Raw genomic sequence first — 25,213 nt, 5'->3', positions numbered from 1 at the left:
GAGAACTTTTGAGACTCCCAAATTTTGCATTCAGAATTAAACTTTATTAAAGATTATTTTTTCTTGTCTGACACACAGTACCGTAATTATTTTTCAAAGAAATCTCATGGCCTTGTTTCAGTTTGTGACTGAACTAGGTTTTGCAAAGGTTTTGGTGCAAACTCTCATGAAAACACAATTTAAAATGTCCTTTCTTCAGTTATTTCAGGATATAAAATTATGACTCACTTTCCTTAAGCACTTAAAGGTCCTGATCAGAATAATGCCCTCCCCAGAGTAATGTGACACACACAAATTATTTTGGTAGTTTCATGGCTTTAAAACAAGCAATATTCTCTAAATACAGTTGTTGATGTGCATACTTTATATGTAGAAAGCCTTTACAGTATAAAGCCTGGAGTCCAAAGAGGGGCTTACTAAATGAAAATCAGCTAGATGCATATTTTAATAGTTAAGAAATTTCCCAAATACAAATAGCAGTTCAGATCTCATGAATCTGAATTTTGGGAGTGAATCTGCTTTCATAAAGGGGGTAAAACCTGAGAAAAAAAAAATCTAACAAAGGGAACCTTAGAAATTTTTCTCCCCTTTGCTCCTCTATCTGTCCTTCATGGGAGAGCTGGTCCAGTCTGATCCTGGATATCAGGTAACAGTCAAACTGAAGTTCACCTTGGTGGATAGACAGCAGGACTGTAACCCAGTCTTGCCTAACTGCCTGGGCTATAGCGACAATGGAAATATTTACCTTTTTAGGATGACGAGAACAYGCATTGTCCATGGAAGGAGGAGAAAGGCTTGGTTCATCTGAACAGCTTCCACTGTCCTCCTAGCCACAGTCTCTGGCTTGAGAGGAGGAAAAAGATTAGGGAACCTGAATAAAGTAAAAAATAAAATAATTATTTAAGTCCTTGTTTAAGATAACAGTCTAAGACCTGATGCCCTCCAAGTTATCATTGGTTAGTAACATTGAAACATACCCCAAAGCTGTCTGGAAGGAACAGAGAACAAGAATGAAGCCCAGGTCCTGTAACTCTGTTTTGCAACCAGTAGTACTGGACTGGCTAAACAGTTAAGAAATGAACATGTTGCAGCCTTTAGACGGAAGTGGCAGAGTGTATTCAGGACCTTGCTTCAGGGATTTTCTTAAGCAGTTTGCAAACTAACATCACAGCTCTATCTTTTCAGGGTCAGTGTTATTCTTCCTCTCATCTGCTCTCTGCTTGATTCAAACTCTCGACAGGTGATCTTCCCTCACTGTTTTTGGTACCAAGAATAAAGCTTTTCCTGGCTCAACAATGGCATGACATTGTGTACTTTTTCTGAGCTAAAGGGCTAAAGGAGCACACATTCTATTAATGGAGCATTTTGTCCATTTTAAATGATTAATTTCAGTGTGTAGCTGTAACTCCCTTCAGTGGGAAAGAATTAAGTATTTAAATGAATAAAGAAGGTTTTACTGTTAATTCTAAAGTAATTCGTAGGCTGCTCCCTTCTGAATGACCTCAATTTTCAGATTGCTTCCCCTCCCTCTCTGGTGGCTGCAACTGGCCCAAATAGCTTTCAGTTTTCTCTGCAGAAGCAAATGCCTCAAATATATTCTCACACAGTTCAGGCAGTTTGTATGAATGTGCCAGTAAACTGAAGAAACCAGTCTGATGAGTCCCAGGCGGCCTAGGGTGACCCCCTGTTCCCAGGCAGCCAAATGAGACATCAAATTCTCTTAACTAAATGAAGCATTAATTAGGAGTGTATTCTGATGATTCATTTAAAATGAGATGTTTTATTCTAGCTCCCCTGGACTGACCTGATTCTCATGCCCTGAAACATCTCTGTGCTTGTGTGGAAGGGCAGGACTGTTGTGGCATTCACTCCAGGACAGTCTAGCAACCCCAAGGTCAGGCTCTCCATAAAGGCAAGGGAAGAGGCTTTGGAGGTGCAATAGTCAATGGCACCAGGGATGGCTGACAAGGCCAGGACAGAGTTCAAGCAAACAATGTGTCCATTCTGCAACTCCAGCATCCTTGGCAGGAATGCTTTGGTGGTCTGAAGAACAACAGAGAAAAAAAAAAAAAGTTTTGCTCAGCAGAGATACAACAAAAACAGTAGTGCCTGAAAAATAAGGTGACAGAGAGACAACAAGCCAAACTGCGCTGTCCATTAAGCTAGGAAAGGAATGGGAGAGCGCTTTGTTGCCATGTCATTCTTTGAAAGCTTCTAAACAAAGTTTGTGTATTAAAAAAACCAAGATCTTTCCTATCTGTGAGCAGTGCCCACAGGTGAAGGCCATGAACAGAATGTTCTGTATGTCTAAGAAGTTCTTATAGAGGATAAAATCTTCAATAAAGAGATTAAATCACAAAGAACTCTTTTTTCTTTAATTACTATTATTTCTATCTAATTAGAAATGGAATGAGTTCATGCTAGCTTCCTTCCTTGAGCAATGCAGCCTCATGCTCCTCTCACGTTCCACACATCACTGAGCAGAAAACTCTTCTCTGTGAGCTTGGCCTTTCTCAAAAGAAATCAGATGTTTTACTGGAAATCACAGAATGGGAATGCAAGAGCATCAAATACTCTGCAATTACTGGAAGCTTTTAATATGATATTTTAGAAGAAGTAACTGAAATCCATTTGAGAGAGTATGTCAAATTTAATTTTTTTTCAGATTTCTTTCCTCTGGCCTTTGCCCCTCACACTGTTTYTCCTGTCTCTCTTTTGTGTCAGACTGATCTTACCAAGCATCATTCAGAAAGGCCTAGCAGCAGCCAAATGTTTACTGGCTGTAATCTGTCACCMTCATTCCCAAGCCTGAATACACGAGCTACAAGAGCTTATCTTACCCAGAACTGTCCCAGGGTGTTTATATGTTGTGATTTGAGCAGTGCATCATCATCGCTGTCCATCAGGCTCTTACCATGGACCACAGCAGCATTGTTCACTAGGATAGTGATATCACCCACCTGCAAAAACACAAATGACTTRTCACAACTAACACCTCTCCTCACAAACCAGAAGTCACTATCAGCCTTCTAGTAGTGCCTGAATATATCATTATTTTCACAGCTTTGGCATTTTTGCTCCATGGGTTTTGTAATCCTTCTGGATTGCTTAAACCGATAACYAGATCTTTGTACAACATAATCTGGATTAATCTTGAACCCGGTCTGTCTCAGTTACTCACCTCTGCTCTGTTCAAGCTCATCTTTGTATTGTAAGAATATAAGAATTAATATAAAAATTAAGAAGACAAGTTCTCTGCTACTTTTGCCTAGTATAGATATTCACCTACTAGTACAAATAGATGAAGAAATTTGATTAGTTATTATTCATATCTTCTTTGTAAGGGTGAAAATATTTATGCTCTGGCAATAAATGCAACSAGACAAAACCTTTTGACTACGTCACATAGAGAATGTGCACCTCCACACCAGTGGAGTTTTTTTTCCCCATCAAAGGTGAGTGAATTATTAAATCCTGCCTACAAAGAGTGTTTCCACAGACACCAACCTTTTCCCGCACAGCTTTGGCTTGCTGATAGACCTCCTCTCGGTTTCCTACATCACAAATGAAATAATGGCACTCGGTCCCCATCATCTTGATTTCCTCTGTGGTCTCCTTCAGGCATTTCTCAGTTCGACCCCACAGGATGATCTGCAGCAAGAAACTTTTGTCAGGGTCAAACTATTTCTGCTTCAAATCTAAAGTAATTAAAACATGCTTCTAACGAACAATTTGAAGAACATCTTTAAYGTGCTTTCACTGCCAGCTCTCCTGCTGTTTCATTTAAGACTAACAATGATTTTTACTAATGATAACAATGATTATAAATAATGTATGGGAGATGGGACTCTAGCAYGGTGGTGGTAGCTGAAGCCCGCTGTTGATATTCTCTTTACAGGTGATAGCCTRTTCTTTATAAGCAAAACAATAATGAAATCAAAAAATCAGATCTTTAGCCTCATGTAATGAATACAGGAGGTACTTGGCAGATTTTCTATACCATGACTTTTGCTATACACACACAGAGAAGGATAACTTCTAATTCTAAAATCCCAGACCTTCCTGTACACCTGGCATGTTATCTATTTCTTGTTCTACATTTGAAGACAGTATCTGCTCTACAGTAAAACGTATTTCTTCAGCATATCAAAGGTAACAATTTGCAGTGCTGATTGTTGGCAGCCAGGGTTCCAGGTGCATTTCAAGTAAGAGGCTCATCCTAATCCAGACATTTAAAGTGAGAAACTTCTAGCATAAATTTATTTTGCAACTAATACATGAAAGATTTCATATGTCACTTCCAGTTAACAACCATAATAAAAATGACAAAATACTTCTTGTACAAAAGGTAATTCTTAGTATCAGTGGAAACAAAACATTCAAACTGTATAGCGTAGATTTAATATGTAATGAAGACTTAGCCAGTGCAACTCTGTCTGTGTTTCTGCACCATCATGGAAAACAAAAATAGAAATAATCCCAAATGTTGCTAAGTTTATTAACTTTCACTGCCACACTTCACCCAGTATTATTTTTCCTACTGAGACAACAAGGCTAGTTTTAATTCTCTCAAGTAAGAAATGGTGCTTCCACTACTATCCTTGGAACATTAATCCAGAGCTAAAGACATTTAACTGAAAGAATTTCTTCCCAGTATACCGAACACTATTTTCTATCTCATTTAAAGCTACTGGAAGAGAATATAATTTCATCTCTCCATTACCAAAGACAACTATATTCRTGAATCAATCCATTCTTTTTGCTTTCCAAGCTACAGACAGTTGTCTCATCATTTATCCTGTTATGAATGGTTGGACACTTGTCATTCTGCACAGCATAAATTACTGAATGAAGGATGCTACAGAAATCAACTGACTGCTCTGCCAGTCAAACAGCAAGAGACAAAAGAGACAGAACTAAAGGTTGCTACTGCACGCAACTGCGATTAAAAGCAACAAGTCTTTTTCCACAGCAGATGATTGCATTTATAATATAAAATACTACTTAGGACTAAAAAAAAATGAAATTCACATGGTCAAATGCAGCTTTATCCTGATTATGGGACTGGAAAAACAGGTCTTGGAAACGGAAAGGCTTTGCTGCCCTCACAACGGTACTATTTCCAAGCAGAGGCCTTATAATCTGTGATCCAGGATTACAATTGCTTCCCATACCAGTGGCTACTGAGTATGAATCTGACTGCTATCCTGAATTTTTATGGTTAGAAATAAGCACACTTAATCTCACAACCGGTATTAAACCTCTGGCAGGGTCAAAGAGTTCTTCCAGGACAACTAAGCAAGGCTAAAACCCATAAGTACCTGGGTCCTCAATCCATTTCCTAAATGAGTAAAATCTAAAATTAATCCCATTTATAAATCATCGGCACATCAATGAACACACACACACACACACACAAAAATGGGCTTGTATGCTGAAAGACATAGGGGTGCTGCTGAACATTTTTGATTTGATTTACAAAGAAATAAGGTGTTGGATTTCCTGTTAACTAAAGTTACATTTCCATGCTTATTTGTTCTAAAGGAATAGCCAGAATACACAGTAATTAAACTTCCTAAGTAACTTTATTTCAAGGCTTGTTCAAAGAAAAAAAGTTTGAGCCTATCTGTTGCCTTGTGATTATACAGGAAAAGTGTAGAAACAGGCACATGGACAGTGTTTTGGAGGAAAGGAATATAAAAAGCAGAATTTATGCTGTGAAGGAGGAATGAGTTGGTTAACCAGAAATTTSAGAGCAAATATAAATTTCCAGAATTAAAGGCTGTAAGAAAGCTAAAATACTGGTTTGTCTTTGAAAACCTCAGCATAAGGTCATCCTTGGCTACCAGGCTCTGGCATCTACAGAAAGCTTGTAAAATTGAAGTTTATTTACTTGCTCCTGAACTCAGAACTAGATTGGCTGATATTTCTTATGCCCCCACTGCAGGCTTGATGGGAAATCAAAAACACTTGAGAAATTTCACAAGCTTTGAGGAAATATTTACAAAATATTGTTCAATTGTAAGTGTACACACATTTCATAACCTACAGTTATGTGGAAAGGGGAGGAAAAAMCACTGCAAACTGCCAATGTAAGCATCAAGCTTGATGCCCACAGTCCTGAGTTTGTGCGAATGTGGCCTTGAGCCTCTCAGTAGGGTTGGATCAGTCAAGTGCAAATGCTGAGAAAATAACTGACAAGTYGAAGAGTGAGGGGAGATAGAGGAAGAAGAGAGAAATAAGGCATCAGACAAGGGCTGAGTAAATAAGGCAAGAAATTAACCTCATATTCCTAGCACTCCAGGGTTTCATGTTGCTATTGCAAAATAAGAAGTCGAGCCCTAAGTCTTCACCTTCAGCTGTTTTAAACATCCATACAGCCTCCTATTCTCATGAGTTGCCACGGGTGCATTGAATTGTCAGGAAATACACATGGAAAAATAGTTAAGCAACGGACGACCTATCAAAGCTACATCTGTCTGTGATGCAACTCTTGGACTTGATTTTTTTATGCCCCAACACTTACTTCATGATCTTTAATATCCTACAGATAATCTTGCAAGATGACCCCTTTAAAAACTGGGCCATCCAGGGAAGACAGAATTTGATGATTATCCTTCTAACAGCATGAACTTTAGTAGTGATTTTTTTCCATTAGAAGTTTTTAAGTCCCTAATACTGTTCACAGTCAGGTGAAGGCTTCAGCCTGCGTAAGAGAAAAGCAGTAAATGAAAGACCATTCTTTCGTGAGAGGTGAAAGTTCCCTAACAGCACAGTGGGAAGTCAGGCTTCCTGCTGTCATTTTTGCTACTTTTTACAGATGGATAAACTCAAAACTCAATACACCATGCTTTTGGTCCAAATTCAAGCTTGAATGGTCCTATAAGATCATATGAGGCTTTCACTTTCTCTCTTACGTCTAGCCAGAAGTTTAAACTGGCACAGACTTCACTCTGGCCTCCTAGGATATCAAGTCTCACAAAGGGATGAAACTTTTACTTGCTGTTTTAGACTCTCATTTGAGGGCTCTGCTGCTCCTCAACAGAAGGCTTTGGCTGGTGTTACTGTGTAGACAGTAATTCCCTCTTCTCTTCTTGCTTGCAATGGTTTCATCACTGTTTTTCTAGGTCCTTATTCTACTCTATTGCCTCCTGAGGAGAAAGTCTACCAACCTACTTGTAAGTCCTCAACTCTCTTGAATTCACCTCCCGCAGAATCTGCAATTTGACACTTTGCTGTTGGGCACTCATAAGGTTGTGTTGCTCTGTAACATTCTCACTAAAGCAGATACATCACTGAACCAGCGAGCTAARGAGTCAGCGATCAACACGCATGTTCTGAATGCTCCTGAACAAAACGTTTGCTCACAGTTGAACAGACGGAGGACTGTGGGGCTGGGCCTGTGTTTTTCATGGAGCATCAGCTCCATGAGCCCCAGCCAGCCTAAACCGTGCAGTTGCCACTTCGCTTCCCTTTATGTGTAAGGACGTAAGTAACTCTCATTGTATCCTTTGCTCAGTCAACGTCAAGGAATGCATCTTCCGGSTTTATCCTGCCCTAGTTAGGATTTGACTGCTCTGCATTTGTAAGCAGTCTAGGTCTGGAGCTTATGAAATAGTCCATTTTATTAGGAGGCAGAATTTTCAATACATAGACATGGGTCCAAGAGTCTGGTCTGTGTTCCCTTTCTCTTTTAAGTTTAATTCTGAATTGGCAGTAACTACGTCCCATCTGGAGACTTAAGTCTTGGAGAGAACGACTCTTACAATCACAGAAGTTCCTGCCTGAGACAGAGAAAAATGTAGAGAAATGAAGGAGAGAAGAGACAGTGTTGCGCGTTACACAGCCCTTCGGGAGGCTGCACAGCCACCCATCCACCGTTATGCAATGGTGCAGGGAGGAATATTTAATCTGCGTCTTGAGAAGTTCTTGGACAGACAGTTTTCCGTCCTGGAAAGAATCCAGCCACCATTTCATCTCCCCCTTCATCTCGTCATCCTCTCCCGCCCGCCCCTCCCTACCGCACTAGACACGCTCTCCTTTCAAAAAGTTACTGACCAGAAAATTGTCGAGGGCAGCAGCCCAGCGAGGCGGTTAATCCCCGCTGCGGCAGGCCTGCTCCGGAGGCTTCCTGCCCTGCTCTTACCTCCGGCTGACCCCGGCGCTGGCAGCGGGCAGGCAGGTGGAACCCACGCTGCGGGCTGCTGCCGCGGGCGGGCGGCCGGGCGAGCAGGAAGGAGCTTCCCACCGTGGGACACCCGAATAATGGATTTATGATGACAGAGGAACTTAGCACRGCCTCCTCTTAATTAACTTAGAAGTAGCTAATGGCGGGGATGTCACAGTTTAGTGCAGATCTTCCCAGGAGTTATTCATGAGCAGGTTTTGCAAAACAAACCTTATCTCTTTATCTTCCACCCCGYGGCAAGTCACTGAATGCCTTATCTGGCCTTAGGAAAAGCATTTCAGCTAGAGTGGCAGGCTCGGCAGACACTGCATCCTCCACTCCCGGAGGACTCGTTTAACTCTGGACTTTAATCTGATAATGAGACCTGCCCCAAGGTCGAAGGGGAGTCAAAAGGATGGCTTGAGCTCCTGCAAGACCTTCTAATAGAGGCCTGTACTGGCTACTTGCCAGAAGCCCAAAACCTGACTACAGTTTTAAATCCTGACTTTTCACCATAATGCAAGTCAGTAAGAGCTATGCTTCTGAGAGTCACAGAATCAGATAAGGCCACTAATTTATATACACTGGTCCAGACTGAGGCTGCTATCCACCTAAATATACACACATGATCCACACCCCCAGAGCCCTATGTTTAATACTGGTGAAGGAGATGAGGTTACAGCTGATTTTACATCATTTACAAGGCTATTTAACTGCTTACAATTTTATTGCTAGCACAATTCAAGAAAAACAGCAAAGGAATGTTGCCCCTTTACATCTCCAATTAATTTGGCACTGTATCTTCAGCAAACCTGCTGTGCTAACCTTTGCCCCTTGGACAAACTAGACCAGTATTGGAAAGGAGTCCCACAACAAAAGAGTCTTTGAGACAGAACATGTACCATTTGTTGACTCTTTCCTTGGATTATCTAAATTTTATTTTAATAGAGGATTGTTCAGTCCCAGTCTTTTCTTAACACAACAGYGTGCACTGTGATTAGCAGATGTAATTTCCATTCCTACAGTTTCTGCATTTCATGATTCAAAAAGCAATTCTCGGTATCAATTTGAAGACGCTGCAAGATGAAGATGTTGCAGAGACACACAAAAATGCCCTTCCTACCTGACCTCATCATTGTGGTCTCCACAAATCAGCCACAACGCCTAGCCGTGGATCATTAGAGATAGTAGGAAGCTGGTAGGTCGACCATTTCACTCCCTTTCAACCTCCTTCGTAGGCCAGCGGAACAAAAGTCGCTCTGTTTGAGCTGGTATCYGCAATTGCACAGACTGCTACCTTTGTTCAAACGGAGAAAGCCTTTCAGTGCCCAATACTGAGAGTTCCTGCATAGTTTTAGGAAGTACAATGTGTACATAATCCACTGAAGTATGTCCGTCTTATCCCACTGTGTTAACAAAGCCTGGTACTAGTAACTCACAGTTGGTCCTCCGAAGAGATGCATTCCAGTGTATCCCATAATATCCCATAATCCCAGGAGAGTTTTGCATATCATGAAAACAGAAGGCTAAATCCTACAGCCTCAAAACTGTTCATATGATTTGTTGTCAATGGCATAAGGATTTTTTCCTCCACCCTTTCCCCTCTCTTGCCCCCAGGGTAAAGTCAGACAAGTTATTTCAGGAGTTCTTCATGGCAGAGGCATGCTAAAGACAGATTACTGCAAGAGTGAAAGGTGTGGCTGTTCAGTGTGAAAAGCCAATCTTTGCTTTAGAAAGGAAAAAAAGAACCTTTTGATGCCTGAAGCAGGTCAAAATACTTAACCCAGCCCCTTAGTGACACTTGTATAAAAGTAAGCAAACAAAGCGAGCCAGTGGAAGAATTTATCAATTCCCACAGCGGAAAGTGAATATCAAAGCGGCAAGGGACTAGTATAAGAAAGATTACTGATAAGCATGGGGGACGCAAGAGGGTGAGGCTATTTGCCTGTTTTACACAGATTGGCGTTTAGAAGGTGTAAAGATATTTGACTATATGAGTTTAATTTAAATTTGAACACTGCCAGCATGTTAAGCACAAGACTTAGTCTTTATTATAGGCTGGTTTGAGTTAAAGCCAGGCGTAATAGACAGTAATGAGGATAAAAGGTGTGACAGCAAGAGAGTGAATAGCAATTCCTTTAGTCTGGAGTCGGAACTTTAAATGTTTTACTGTATCTTTCGATTTAGCACTCAATGGGATTAACATTATTCACCAGTGGTACCCTGGCCACCCTTTCCTCCTCTACAGGAAAGAAGACTGCGCCTAAAAACTCACGGAAAAGTATGTAAACACCTGTCTCCTATTCAACAGAGGCTTTCCTTGGAAAAAGAACTTCCAATTTTCTGTCTGCACACAGCCATTTGAGACCAGCTCCCTCTAAGCAGCGAACAAATGCCTACTGTTCTCACGATCAGGACTACTTAAGGACAGGTGGTCCCATGCTGACTTTTTTCCAGTGGTTTTTCCAATTGCTTTCGTCTGCAACATGAACTGCGGCTCCAGACTGCCTTGGGAGCAGCCCTTTTCAGCTCTGCTGTACAGGGCGGCTGAGGAAGGCGAAGGGTTAGGGTTGTTTGCAAGAGGAGGTCATGCAAGAGTCAGCCTTTACAATCCTATTAACGCTGGGACAGGGTCAAATGGAGTGCACGCTCCAACAAAAGCGCCAAGTGGCCACAAGCTGTCACCCTGCAAAGGTTCAGGGAGGCATCTGCGGGGGGGAAAAACGACAGATTTTTAATGGTGAATGTCTGCCACACCATGTGTTAGAACTCGCCTCTGCTCCAGGGAATCGAAGCACACAAAGAACTACCCAGCAATGAAATTCGCAGGCTGCAAATTGGAAAGAAGTGGCATATCGGGGCTGGGGAGGAGAAGAGRGGTTTCTTTTTATTTAAATTACATATTTGATATAAGACCTTGAAGATGTGTACCAACAGAAATACAATAGTCCATCCTGCCATCCCTATTACCCAGATTCCTACAAAAATGTCCATAGAGATCTCAGGAAATTGTACGGAGGGTAAATATACAGGTGCGAAAAGCACTTTTTTACCACAAGGACAGCAGACAGGATAAAAGGATAGAAAGTCAATAAATAACATTTTAAAAGAGAAATTAATGGATTTGCTTGATGAAAAGGACATAGTCCAATATGTATAATTTCAACATAGTTGATGGTTTGCTGTTTGTACTTTTTTCCTTCCAAAATGCTGCATTATTGCAACAGCCCTCAGGGTAGAGTTCTTAACATGTGGCAGTTTTAACGTGCATGTAATATAGTTAAACATTCACCATGATACAAAGTTATATTGACACTGACAGATAAGAGTGTTTTTGTAAAGCTAACATCAATAAGAAGTTTAGAGTACAGGGATATTTTAGAAGTCAGGGACATTCGAAATTAAAAATGTAGTCCCAATTCATCGCAGAAGTAACACAGTGTTATTTCCATCACCTTACCGGGTCAAAGTGACTCCTGAAACTGCTTGATTCAATAAAACTTCACTGAAAGGTCTGCTAGTCTGCTAGCCCTTAACTAACAAACTACAGAAAAGCAGACATGAAAAAAACACAAATTTATACATAAGAAGAATTAAAGAGCTACAAACTTGGTGCCAATAAAACTGGATTTTTTTTTTTAAGACTTTGCTTTTACATTTATGAGCCAATTTCTACAGTAGAATGCCAAATCTTGAAACACGAGAGTTTCCAACTTCTAGAGAACAGTGTTACCACTGCACCAGTTTTGGCACAGCACTCAGAGACCCCTACAGTCGGTCCCCAGTGTAGCTTATAAAAGTACAAGCTATGYTTGATTACGAACCGCACAGCACAAAAGAAATTTAACTTCTTAACTCTGAGTATTTTCAGCTTTTCTTTAAATTATTATTTCATCAGCACTTTACTTATTTTGGGGGATATATACAATTCCTCTATGCTCTCTATAAAACATACAATTTTATCAGTCAGGTAATATATTCAAAAGGCAATTTAATTAGCCTTCTGATGCTAGCCTGGCTCTGAACTTTGGCAGCAGATCTGCGAACACCGCTCTGTGAACTGRAACTGGGTTTACATTGGTATGTGGTTCCACGATGTGTCGTAGTCCTACTACAGTCAAGGCAACTTCGCCTTTTGCTGTATTGTCATATGAGGAGAAATAAAAAGTGGACAAATTGGTAAATGGGTTAGAAGCTCTGAGGCATGAAGAAAGCCACAAGGAATTTTTCCCAGAGAGAAGATGACAAGGGGGACAGATAAGCACAGTCCTTGTAGGAATGTCAGAGAAAACGAAGAACTGGGAAGTATTTAAAGCTGCTGAATTTAAGGAATGGCTTGCAACGACAACAACAAATATGCAAACCTAAGGATGAATTAAGAACTAAAATCACTTTCTAGAGGTGAGATGCTTCTCTAAATCTCTAATTTTGCAAAAATGTTGCATTAACAAACCAATAATGATGGTGGTCAAACCCATGACCATAGCGCTTCCCCTGTGTGAGTGGCAAGCAAGTGTAACGATGTCCGGAGGAGATGGCTGACCCACCGCTGAACCCCAGGCTCTACAGGGCACGCGAGGTGCCASATCGCCACGCATACACACACACATACATGTGCATACACACACACACGTCTTTACAGCTTAAAAGGTGTCACAGATCAAGCTGTAACTGTTACACATCGTCTAAGGAAATGAAACCCTGAAAACCCCCCTTTGATGGCCAAGCATTTTGCTTTTAAGGAGGCAAACTTCGTGCTTCCATAAAGCACGCGTTTAAATATAAACACAGCACAGACAGTAATCTCTAAGGTGCCTGGATTTAAATCAAATTGCAAGCAACACAAAGAACACTCTACAATATTGCGYGATCAGCGTATCTCAAAACCCCAAAATCAAATAATTCAGTTCAGTGAGACAGGACTCCTGTGTTTCCCAAAGGTCTTGGAAATGTTCTTGCATCATTTCTGACAGCTCACTGTAGTAAGAGCCAGCCCTGTTCTATTACTGCTTTGGGAAAGAAGTATTTGCATCAGCTGCACTGCTTTAGTATTCTGTTTGGAAGCAGGAATTCTTCACTTTAAAACAGTAAGCTGAATTCTTCAGGAGGCCGGGCACAGGGAATTTGAGTTTGTAGTTAGACAATTCCAACCCAGTAAAACGGGACTGCAGAATTTCCCATTCCCTCTCCAAAATACAAGATGGGTAAGTCTCTCCCAGTGAATGTGCTGATCAGAGAGATGGGCTGTTTCTGTTTACTATGAGCAAGGAGATTAAAATAACAAATCCAGGACAAACACTCATTTAATCTTCAAGTAGAAAAGATCTGATTGTCTGGTGTTACTGTTGATCCCTTCTTTTTAAGGGCAAGGAAAGGTGAACTGTGCAGTCTCTTGACAACAGGATTTTCCACTCCCATGAATTTATTCTAAGTCTTGTAATATTTGAGGCTTTTCTTAAAGTCCAGCATCCACAATCAAAAGATTATCTGAGAATTTCTGCCTTTGTTCAAAGTGCTGCAAGTTTGTCTGCTCCTCAGATATGCAGAAAATCTTGAAAACCGACTTGGTTGTACGCAAAGATTCACATAGAGAGTATATAATTTGAAAATTCAATTCTAATTATTTAAAATCTCATGCTTCTTTTTGAGTAGTAATTCAGCAGCAACTAGCAAACAGGAAACATTTGCTGTACAGTAAAGCACCTAAAACCCACTGAAATAAGGTTTTGTCAGTATCTGAAGGTTTCACTGATACAAGTGTTCAGCACTCACAGAAACTCAGCTAGCAGTTTCAGTCCATGACTTAATGGAAGAGAGAACGTATCTAAAAGACAAACACCACCTATCAGTACAACGGGTGCAACCTGATGTCTACGCCRTCCGAGAGAACGAACACCGACTGAATGAGACATCAAGCTTAAACTCCCTTACRCCTTTTTTAAAAGGTTGTTTCATTTAGATAAGAGGTGTCATAGATCAAACAGATCATACCAACTGAAGGCTGCCACCCCTCCTCTGCAGAGGCTCTTTCTAACCTGTGGCTAGAAGTATGCCAGACTGCAGGATAATCACAGTCCAGAACCTTTCCCGGCATCATTTCTATACCAGTTCGAAATAAAWAGAATTTTGAAAGACCCACAAAGATAAAACTGCCACTGATTATATACTGAGAGGAAAATTTCTCTCTTGATCACACCAGTAGGACATAACTATTTCAGCAGAGCTGCATTTGTGCGCTCAAATACTATTTTATTGTGATAAGTGTAGCACTGACATCTGCTTGGGAGATGTTAGACAACAGAAATCCCTACGTTAATCAAAACAAGYGAGCTCCGCAACAATGTATTCGATAAATTTTAATTAATAATGTGTCAACATAAGGGTGGCTGTCTGCAAAACTCTTTCTTAATTATGCATAATTTACGGCTAAACTAATAGGATGAACAATTTAAATTAGTTACAAACTCTGCCAAGGTACCCATCTATCCTCAAGTCTATTAATTAGAATCAATTTAATCCCTGCTGGGATAAAGGTCAAACTACATGAATTTGACCCTTTTCTACTGGCGTCAGTGTTATCAGCCAATGGATCTGGCACTGCCTGGGTCTGAGTTGTTCGACTCTTCAGTGTGTTGACATGATGCTTTGAAGACGACAGTCTGGGCCAGACTAAGAAACTCTCTCAATAATTTCTGCTTTATATTCCTGATAATTACACAGACTTAAAACTTTCAGAGTTCACTCTCTCTTGGTGGTCAGCTCTGAGGCTGTTGTTCTCTGCCTTTGACAGTTTTTCCTTTCCAGTCTTCCCTCCCTACATGCTACCGGGAAATAGATTTGTGTCTTCGATTCAGTTCAGGAATCAAAATGAAAAATGAAAAATCAATAACTAACTTGATATTTGTTTTAAAATTTTAAAACAAACATACAAAAATCAATAAGCATTAGCTAACATCCCAAAGGGTCCACAAGCGAAGATGCAGATTTGCCTGGCATAAAGAGAACTGCTGTCTCCTGTTCTTCTCCCCATAGCTCCTGGTGAGTAACTGGCTACTTCCGTGAAGTCCCAGGTCTCTTCTTGGGAAAATGATTATAATAGTTTCAAACCCCTACTGTGAAGCTAAGTTCCTGGTCACAGCCACAGTAGCACGATGTGAAACCAGCTGTTTCCAGGTGTACTAGCTTTGTGCATGCTCTCTTCAAATGCTGATTGGTTTGAGGAACGACATTCAGAATCTGTTCAGTCTTGTAAGTCCCCCCTTCATGTTTTTTACTATCCATTAGACAGTATCACCTTAAATGCTCCAATCAGGAGAAATTTCCACAACGCTAGTAGTGGTACACAGATCTAAACAGACAAGCAAACAGCGAGAGATGGATCCTTGCCAATCTTGAAAATCCAAGTTCAAGGCAGAAGCTCTGCCTTTTCATCACGAGCAACTACAGGCATAGAGTCAACAACCAACTAGAGGAAAAAAAACAGAGGAAACAAAAGTAGTATCCTTATGATGTATCACAGATAAGCTCTGTGCACAACTCATTCCAAAATGTTTAATGTGCTGTTTCATTTGCTAGCTGGCTGATGTTTCATAGGCATCACAGGAAAAGACTGGAAGAAAGCAAGCTTCTCTCCCTCTCATGTCATACAAGGACAGGAGGAGAACTACGGGGAAAGCGTAGCTATCCAGAGCCCAGTGGTTACGCATAAGAAATATAAATTTCATAGCATTCAGAATTTGTGAAGGCTGCTTTTCTCAGTTTTACCTAGAAAACAGTTAAACTAGGCATCTCCCTTCTTTCCTTTCAGCATCTTGGGGCAATTAGGGCTCAGCACACAGCACTCCTGGCACTTTCTGCTTGTCAGCAACCTACACTAAAAAGGTGACAGGGTTAAAAAAAAAATCTTTGATTTCTTCTAGGCTTTTCAGCCAAAATGCTTAGAAATATATGCAGGGCTTAAGATCACTCTTAAAGCAAATTGTGGTGCCAGACTAATTAGGCATTAGCTCAACAGCATGTTTAACATTTTATAACGTAGTAAAAACTATCTATATATGTTAGTGCTTCAGATGGAAATAGTTCTACAAACTTTTTCCAAGTCTATACCAGACATAAGACGTAAGTGYAATAGAAATACACAACAGCACGTTTATAAGTCATTGCAGGTGGTGGAACCACACAAATAAAAGAGATGACTGAATCCCTTCAGAGAAGTAAGGTGAAAATCATAGATCAAACGCATTTTCTTGTCAATCTTGAGAAAAAAACAACAACAATAAAACACAAAATGATCCTTTTTCCCTTCCCTGACCAAATAAAACTAAGACTGTATGCCTGCTCTACTACTTTGACCAGGTCACCTCTCATTTAGGATCTCACTGCCTCCTCTTCAAGCTTTCTAGATCCAAGCTCCTGTATTGACTTTCAAGGCCACTATCCCCACGTTATCTATCACCTTTCAATTAGTATCAGAGCTCCAACTGCAGCCTTCACCTCCCAGCAGTAAATTTTCAAACAACATTTGCGTTTTCTACCACACTGTCTGCACCTTAAAAGAAAGTGTCTTAAGTGTGCACACCTCTGCAAAACTCCCCCAAAACTCTATTCTTGTTCTTCAGATCCTACCTTAAAAACTGTTGCTGTGATGCCTAAATAGCTAAATAGCTAAAATTTAAAATAGCTAAATGAGTGCTGCTGAAATCATTCTCTACACTGCCCATCAGTACAGACTTCTAAGTTTGTGTTCAGCTGTTGCCTGTTGTTTTATACCTACATTGTAAACTCTACGGTAGGCAATGTCTTTTTCTACTATATTTACACAGCACATTTAGCATACAAGTTTCTGGTCCATGAGGTTTCTGAGGCATTACAAAAACGTTAATAATGACCTAATCCTTAAAACTTAGCTCACGATTTCCTATAGCATTGAAACACTCCTTATATTCTGTAGGAACCCTCATTTAACTAGATCGACCCCAGTCCTTAAGCATTCTTAAAAGTCCTGGATTTCCGAGCGACAACATAACGCTGTCTCAACAGGACAGTATTTTCCCATGACACCACTATATCCTGATGCGGTAAGACAAGCCTGTTACGCTGCAGGTTCCACCTCTTGTTAACGTTATTTATTCTCCTTACAACWTGCTTGGTAACAAATGACAGACATGTTCTAAATGATAAGTTAAAACAGCTTCAGGGAGAATGTTGCTTCATGGGCATCAGCAGACCTGATACCTGATAAATTCTGGTTGTACTTGCCAATCAGAGACACTTATTYAGCATGTTATTCAAGCTGCTGGCCTTGGTGCCAGTACACATAGGTACACATAGCAGGCTTGATGCCATCTGAGCCTGGGACTTGATACAAGGGTTCTTCTACCCATCCTTAAACTCAATCAACAAGACAGTGAGCTGTTATATATATTAAAAAAAAAAAAAAAAAAAAAAAAAAAAAAAAGCCTTTCCAGAGATTTGGTAAAGCAACTCAATCAAACCTATACTCTCATACCAAAACGCCAAAGCACTAAAAGCTCCTAATTATTATATTATTTTGCATGACATGAGAGAATGTTCACTCCCCAATTTTTCGCATAATTCTGGTCACTGGCAAGTTAAGGCATGGTCTAATAATTCACTGTAAGATTAAGTGCATTTACCGTCATTAAAAATATGCCCCAAACTGTTCAAATGTTTTTTTTTTTCCCCATCAGCTTATTCACACAATAGGATAAACTGGTATTTGCACGGTGGGCAAATTTTCTCATCGTACTAAAGTATCTAAATCATCTGATATCATAGATGATTAGAATCTAGTATCACAAAAAATAAATCTCTTCAACAAAACATTTCCTTTTAGGTTATCGTATCTATTTCACTTTGAGACAATGTCGAATTATCTTTTCAATGTGGCTAGTTACTTATTTGGACTGCTAAACTACTACGGAGAAATGCAGCAGATACRTGGACTATTTGTCGTTCTGGTCATTCTCCACAGGGCATAAAAAGATKTCACTGAGTTTTTTTCCAARGTATTGTACACCWCGCCAACTAAATACCTATTTGTGCAGTATATTTGCATACTGCCTCTGCACTGGGTAAAGTACACCAGAAGTGTGCCCATTTCCTTTCAAAATATCATATTAAAGGCTTTATGATTTCATCATGTTAGATCACAGTACCTACCTTACTGTGATCAATCATGTTCTTGGAAAAACAGTTCCTCTCAGTTCTGAAATTCTGTTGATTTTAAATCAACTCTTTTCCTTGTGTTAATCTCCTCTGGGGTGACAAGGTCAAGTCTATTCATGTTCTGAACTCAGAGTGGATTATAAGATACATGTCAGAAATCAGTTATTACTTGCAAGTGTAAGTGTCTTCCTGATGACTGGCCCAGCTGCAGTGGATTTAAAAATGTGCAGACAACAAGCAGAAGGACTTACTTGGTGAATTTACTTCAGGTGTGCTAGCTCATCCCTTCCCCCAGTCCTCCAGCACATAAATTGTACTCCTTTGCACATGACAAATTGAATGTCCTCTGGTTTGGAACACTACCGCCTATCTGGATGAACTGTGGCAGATTAAAATTCCTGTGTGTTAAGACTTTGATGTCAGGTTCTTCTTTATGCAAGATCTATCTTTCAAACACAGTTTAGCAGAGAATTCTGGAGGTTCTGGAAGTGAAATCACAGATGAATGGCTGAGAATGAACAATGCTTTAAAAGGCATTTCTAAGAACTCCTACTGAAATCTATGTGAGATAGTCCTAATAGTCCTAATAGCTTTTGCCCTACACCTTAAAAAAGGGCACAGCTCTGCATGACTATTTTAGTCATTTGTCAGCATCAGTCTCAGTATTACGTCTTCACTTARGGAGATGAGTATTACTTTTATACCCAGCTGTTATGACAGTGTAGTTAATCTTTTAATATATAGCATTGGTCTAAAAAAGTATATGCTAATACATACAAATCAGTATGACAGTATATCAGTGTGATCAATAAGGATCAAATTAAAATACTCATTTATGTAGACAATAGGAAGAATGTTGCAGAAACTCATTTCACAAGTCTCAAAAATTTCCATTTCTGGGCATTTCAGACTAAATTCTGAGTCTCCATTTTTTTTACAGTTTCTGCATATGCAATACTCCCACCCAAACTAGAATCCAGAGCCTAAAAATCTCACTCAGCTGAAACTCTCCAAATTTAAAAAGCTCTCAAGCATCTGCAATTTCTATGAGGTTTTCTGTTCTGTTGAATTCACTAGAACACGGAGGGAAACCAGCTCCAGGTTCCTCAGCAGCGGTGCCAGCTTAACAGTTCTCATCCCCTCCTCAGAGCTCCTTCCTCCACGAACATCTTATTCCCAGCCCTGTACAATTCTTTTTGTTAGGCCTCAGTTMTTTGGGATGCTCAACTGCAAATTAGTTCAGAGAATTAGTCCAWCTGAAAAGACCCTTCACACCATTGCCTCACAAATAGTTGCGCCAATAAAAGTACAGCATGAAAAGCGTGTAAATCAGTGCTACTAGAGGTGAAACCTTATCCAAGGAACTCCTGTTAAAACTGATCAAGGACTTGAAGAGTTGTTTAGATTGAAAACAAACTGAAAAAGGACTGCAGACCCAAATGACAATATATCTTCCTAAACAAAGACATTAAGGTCTGACCTTGAAAAATTTGTGGAAGTAAYGACTGAGAAAGAACAGTTGAGATCTTGTTTTTGTTTGCAGCCTAAAAAAGGCTGGAGTGACATAAATCGAAGAAAATCTGTAAATAGTTTTCAAAGCAAAAAAAATAAAGTAGGGTCTTCGYTATTCCAAAACAATTGCTATATTATTATGTTTGCGGAGTTGTACAGCTGCCCATCGCACTGGCAGACTTACAGACATAACTGCCTAGATGCCAGTGCTGACAGAGTGAGGTCATGGCTATCAGCAGCACATTCCACGCAAGAGCAAAGTTTCCGTTTCTTGTTTTTGTTGGTGATAGCAGCTCCTTGCCATCTAGTAAGGACTCTTGTCTGTCCAGATATTCCAGACGGCTTATCTCATTGAAAGCACAAGCATGCAAATCTTTCGAGTCGTCTGGTCTTCCGTAATACAGGAAGCGAACATCCAGAGGACAGAGCAGGGAAAGGAGAGCTCTGTCAGTGCTTACACCAAGGTCATTTCTTGCACAGCGATGAACGTGAAGAACCCTCGAGAAGGTGAACAGGAAATACTCAACTCTCTTCAGCAGCACACTCACACTCACACAAGACCATGGCTGCCCATAGCCCATGGGGTATTTTGGGGCTATCTCCTATGCCGACAACACCGCTCGTTCCCTAGAAGCCCAGTTGTCCATTCAACCACAGCTACGGTTGCCAAAAAGGCAAATACATCACAGCGAGAGAAAACACTTAGAGCAAATCCAGGAGGACAAAATATACGTAGTATGAAACAAAGCAAGATCACAGAAACGATCACAAAGAAAGAGCTGGAAAGCACTGCTGTAAGATCCCTTCTAGAGATGTTACCGAAGAGCCACATTGATCATTTCTGAGACCACATTTCTCAGTGGAAATAAAAAGCCTAATAAAAATCAATGTTTTTTTGACCAGTCTCCAACAGAAAATACCTAAGATACTCTTCCAAAGTCATGGTCAGATAACCTTGAATCCTAAAATATGAAGAGTTGAGGAATGTGTTTCCATACTATAATTATATCCTTTTCAGTTAGTTTTGTTAGGTTTCTACAACATTTAATAATCCAAAATGCATCAGAATCAAGCAACTCTTGCTTAGTCAGAGCTCAGATTAAATCAGTTGTGAGCAAGATAAGTTAAAAATAGAAGTAAAAAATTCAGACATCAAGGAAATGCCCTAAAAGACGACCTGACAAAGAGCAAGACATACATATGATATAATCAAACCTTCATCATTGGAGATCACCAAAAACAGCTTTGACAGATCTCTGGCAAGGACATGGTATTAAAAAAAAAGAAAAAATGCTTTCAGGGAAAGGGAAAGGCCTASAGGAATTCGGTAATATTTTCCAGCTCTAACGATTAGTGAATGAATCCATTCAGCCTTACATTCCCCTGACTACCCATATCTGTATATGGCTGTTCTTCCAGGCAAGAAACACTGTTCAACGAAGTCAGCCTTCCCAAAATTAACTCACTTATGCAGTATATTCTTTGCAAGACATTATTAAGAAACATCATTAAAGTCTGGAAGCAGATTTTACTTCATGGGCGTTCAATCTCAAACTATCACAACCTCACAAAAGTCTCCACTTCTCCCTTTTCAAATATACAGATACAACTCGGTCAATCACAGAATATCAAAAGCCAGGTTCCTTAATAAAGCTACCAATGTGTGGGATTAATACTGAGCTAATGCTCTATTGGCCAGATATGCTTAAAGCGTGATCAAAATTCTCACGAGTTAAAGTCAACAATAGCGATCATCTTACATGCAATATTTTAAAAAGCAGAGAGTACATTTCTCCAGGACTTAAACAGCAGCAAAGTCAGTCCCCAATTGGACACATCTCTGTGGAGCAGTGTTAAACCTGAATTACAATACTTGAGCACTTCTGGAGAAAATTCAATGCTTATACTAACACTAACATGTCTCATCTTCTGTAAATCACTTTTTCTGTTATGGCACATTTACATGCTTTTGTTTCTTCCAGGAGTGCTACAGGGAACATTTAAATCCTCAGTGCCTCCCATGACCGAGTAGTTTTTGAGAACTTCTATCCCAAAGTCAAAAGCAAAGTACAGATCCTTTGACCTCTAAGCGTACACTTGGCACTGGTGAACAGGGATGATCTAATGACTACAGTCTCTCATTGCCTGAAAATCACTGGTAGTCTCAACCAAAAAACGAGAAGACATACATTTCTGAAACTAAAACACAACTGACATGGCCTTGTCCCCTTGCTGGCAATCTCATCAGAGATGCCAGCRAACAACAAGAAGAAATGAAACATCATTTTAGAAGGAAATGGTCTCCTAGGCGTTTATCTGTCCAGGTCACTTTTGAGGCACAATGGCAGAGCAATGGAGTTAAAAGATAGCATATAAGGTGAAAGCCAATCCAGACTAATGATCAGGGGAAAATTCTCATGCTAACAGTCTCAACTAACCTGTCTTGCAGAAGATTCCAATCTCAAAAATACGGTTGTATATCGCCGCCTACCTCCAAAACTCYGCCACTATGTCTGTGTGCGCAAGCGCTGTGATGACTCTTCCAAGATATACTGCACACCCAGGATTAGAATCTGAATGTGTGTGTCACTGTTTCCATCCACCTCTATGTAACAACGTGCGTGGCCTCAGAATTTGGTGCCTTCAGTGGCAAGTGTTTTTCCAAACTTGAAATATCATGACCATACAACAATCAGAATTTGCAATAAATTATAATCAAAAACTCAAGCTCTACAGGTAACTATAAAACAATTGCAGTAGAATAGAAAAATAGAATATCTAACTGTTACAGGTCTTACTGAACAGTGAGTTGCTAGTTATTTCAAATCTTTTTCAGTTCTTTTCCATTATCTAAGAGAAAAGCATAAAATCAGTAGTGCTAAATAAGGATTTCATTCTACAGAGATGGTATTAAATACGGAAAGTGAAGTTTCAGCCCAGAAGGCAGGATAGCAGTGAAATCTCAGAGCAAAGGGACTGGAAACTATCACACCTAGATACAATTTTCCATATTAAATGTTGAGGAAGGCTAAGCATACTTCTATGTTACAGGGAAAATGTGCCACTATCAAAAGTACCCTGAGGGCAGAAGTTGCTGATTGCCACAATTGCCTCAGGATAGCAATGATTTAACTGAAAGGAGAATTTAATTGAGTAAAGGTAAAAACTGAAACACCTTGATCACAGGCAGGGAGAAAACATAAGACAAACCCCCCCCCCAGTACTGTAGACAATAACTAGCAGTCACATAGGATTTCATAACACCATACGAGAAAAGTAAAAACGCCCCAAGAATTTATTATTTTCCTGTTTATTTATTCTAAGATTTATAACAATTTGATAGATAAGGCCTACAAATGAACTGCAGCTGATATCAGTTTACAATAATTTCATCCTCAGCTCTCCAGACTTGTTTTAAATAGCTCCCTCTTCTTTTGGCCCACATCAGCTGGTTCATTAGGGCTGATTACGGTTGTTCAGCATCTAGCTGTACTGCAGCAAAGCAGCTCTTGAATTGGCTTTACAAATGGTAGCACTTTAATACTACAGCTTAGCATAGCAACCAGCCTCAGAAAATAAATAAATAAYGAAGTATGGTATTCTAACAGATAGTGTAAATACACTTTCAGCAAATTGCTTGGGTGCAAAGGTCAGTCAACTTGCTTGTTCTGCCTTCAAGAATTTGTAAATCTCAACACGATGTTTAAACACAAGCATATACAAACATCAAAGTTCAATGCTGACATATTTTACACCTCGAAGTTGTATGCCAGGACTGCCCAATACCACACATAAAACTAATCCATGTGAAAGAAAGTGCCCAAACACTGCCCCAGGTTAAACGCAAGTGTTTCTTTAAGTATTCTCTCATTCTGTATTTTAGTTCCTTTTTATTCTGCATTTATTCTTATTCACTCTCTCTCACACGGAGGAGTATTTATGCAGCTGTCTAATTTCACATGATTCCTCTCTCTCATTGCCCCTAAAGGGAAAGGAGATAAAAGGTTAAACCTTAAGCTTTTTTTTTTTTCCCTTCTCCCTATTCCTGGTTAATTCACACATCTGGGTTCGCGTGCACTTACCAAAACACCAGGTTTCGAGGTGAGTGGCCGCCCCCGAGCAAGCTGCGGGCGGACACACCGCCCACGGTCGCGTCTCTGGGCGGCGTGTCCGCCGCCCCCCCGCCGCCCCCCGGCCCCGCTGCTCACCTTCCTGGCTCCGCGCTTCGCAAACTCCCTGGCCAGGTGGCGGCCGATGCCTCTGCCCCCGCCGGTGATGAGCACGCTGTCGGCGGACAGGTCCCGCAGCCTGGGCGGCAGCACCAGGCACACGGCAGCTTTCACCACCAGGTAGACCATCTGCACGGGGAAGAGCAGCAGAGCGCCCAGCCATCTCCAACTCATCCTCTCGTTCCAGGCAAGGCAGGAAGGCRGACCGCTCGTCCGACCCTTCGCACAGCCGGACGGACAGGGAAAGAAAACCGATACCCTTCATGCACCCCCMGATGGGTGCCAAGTCTTCAGCCCCCTTCCAAAACTTGGGGGCAAGAGGTTCGTGGATTGGAAAAATCCTTCTCCCTCCCCCCTAAAAAAAGCGGGGCAGGAGTAAAATAGTGCAGAAAGCCAAGTTGCTCCCCTGTTTCTTGATCGGTGTCCTTTGGGATTGCCACATGCAGGTAAAACGGTTTCCTTTTTAACTGGAAGACAGTTTTTTAAATTAGAGAGAAAAAGTAAAATCAAAAGTAACCATACATCCCTCCGTTTCAAAGACCGACATGAAATCCGGTATCCACATTGCAGGGTTTTATACTTGGAAAAAGAAAATAAAGCAGCCCATGACTCCAAATTTCAGCCTGCAGTGCCTTCCAGGCAGCTCATTTCTATTCTTAGACTCAGGAAATTGCTTAAATAAGACCGAATTGCCAGGACTTTCTTTTTAAGAAAGGGTCTATTCAGGGTAAGGTCGTTGTTTTTGCTTTAATTTCTATAAATATCTATAGACGTTCTGTCCTGAGTCGGTCGCAAAGGTTGAGCTGCTAACTGCCTCCGCCTGCCCCCTCTCCCGGTTTTTCCCCTGGAGTATCCGTGATCACAGAGCAGGAATTACGCCGCGCACTGTTTCAGCTCCAGCTCTTACTCATTTCTCCCTATTGCGCTCTCTGCCTATCACAGCCGCGGCGCTGGGGAGGTTTTATACCCCATTAAGCCTGATTGACAGTTAAAGTGTCGGGGAGATTTCACTACTGTTTCTGTGAGTGGCTGGCTCTGCTCTCCCCTCCCCTCCCCCGGAGCTCTCCGGGAGCCGCCGCGCACCAGCTCGCCCGGCGCTCGCCGCGGCCCCGGCCCC

The 25,213-nt window shown here is 40.8% G+C and overlaps 1 protein-coding gene across 2 annotated transcripts in view; it reads right to left on the bottom strand.

Moving 5' to 3' along the window:
- The window catches only part of DHRS3 (dehydrogenase/reductase 3), a 40,708-nt gene that overhangs the window by 4,678 nt on the left and 10,817 nt on the right, over window positions 1–25,213 (bottom strand). Inside the window, exons 4-8 of one of the 2 annotated variants that reach the window (XM_085309152.1) lie at window positions 24,076–24,563; window positions 3,508–3,651; window positions 2,841–2,960; window positions 1,805–2,043; window positions 746–871 (exon numbers count right to left, since the gene is read on the bottom strand). In XM_085309152.1, the coding sequence (XP_085165278.1) occupies window positions 746–871; window positions 1,805–2,043; window positions 2,841–2,960; window positions 3,508–3,651; window positions 24,076–24,270 (824 nt within the window). In that variant the 5' untranslated portion in view covers window positions 24,271–24,563. Of the gene's footprint in view, window positions 1–745; window positions 872–1,804; window positions 2,044–2,840; window positions 2,961–3,507; window positions 3,652–24,075; window positions 25,020–25,213 lie in introns of those variants that run through there. The other variant, XM_085309151.1, reaches the window with a different exon arrangement.

The sequence above is a fragment of the Rhea americana genome, unplaced genomic scaffold (assembly GCF_003343005.1).
Source record: "Rhea americana isolate MKP2758 unplaced genomic scaffold, rheAme1 scaffold_293, whole genome shotgun sequence".
Classification (NCBI taxonomy): Eukaryota; Metazoa; Chordata; class Aves; order Rheiformes; family Rheidae; genus Rhea; species Rhea americana.
Note: the sequence above shows the minus strand (reverse complement) of the source record. Positions and strands in the feature narration are given on the sequence as shown.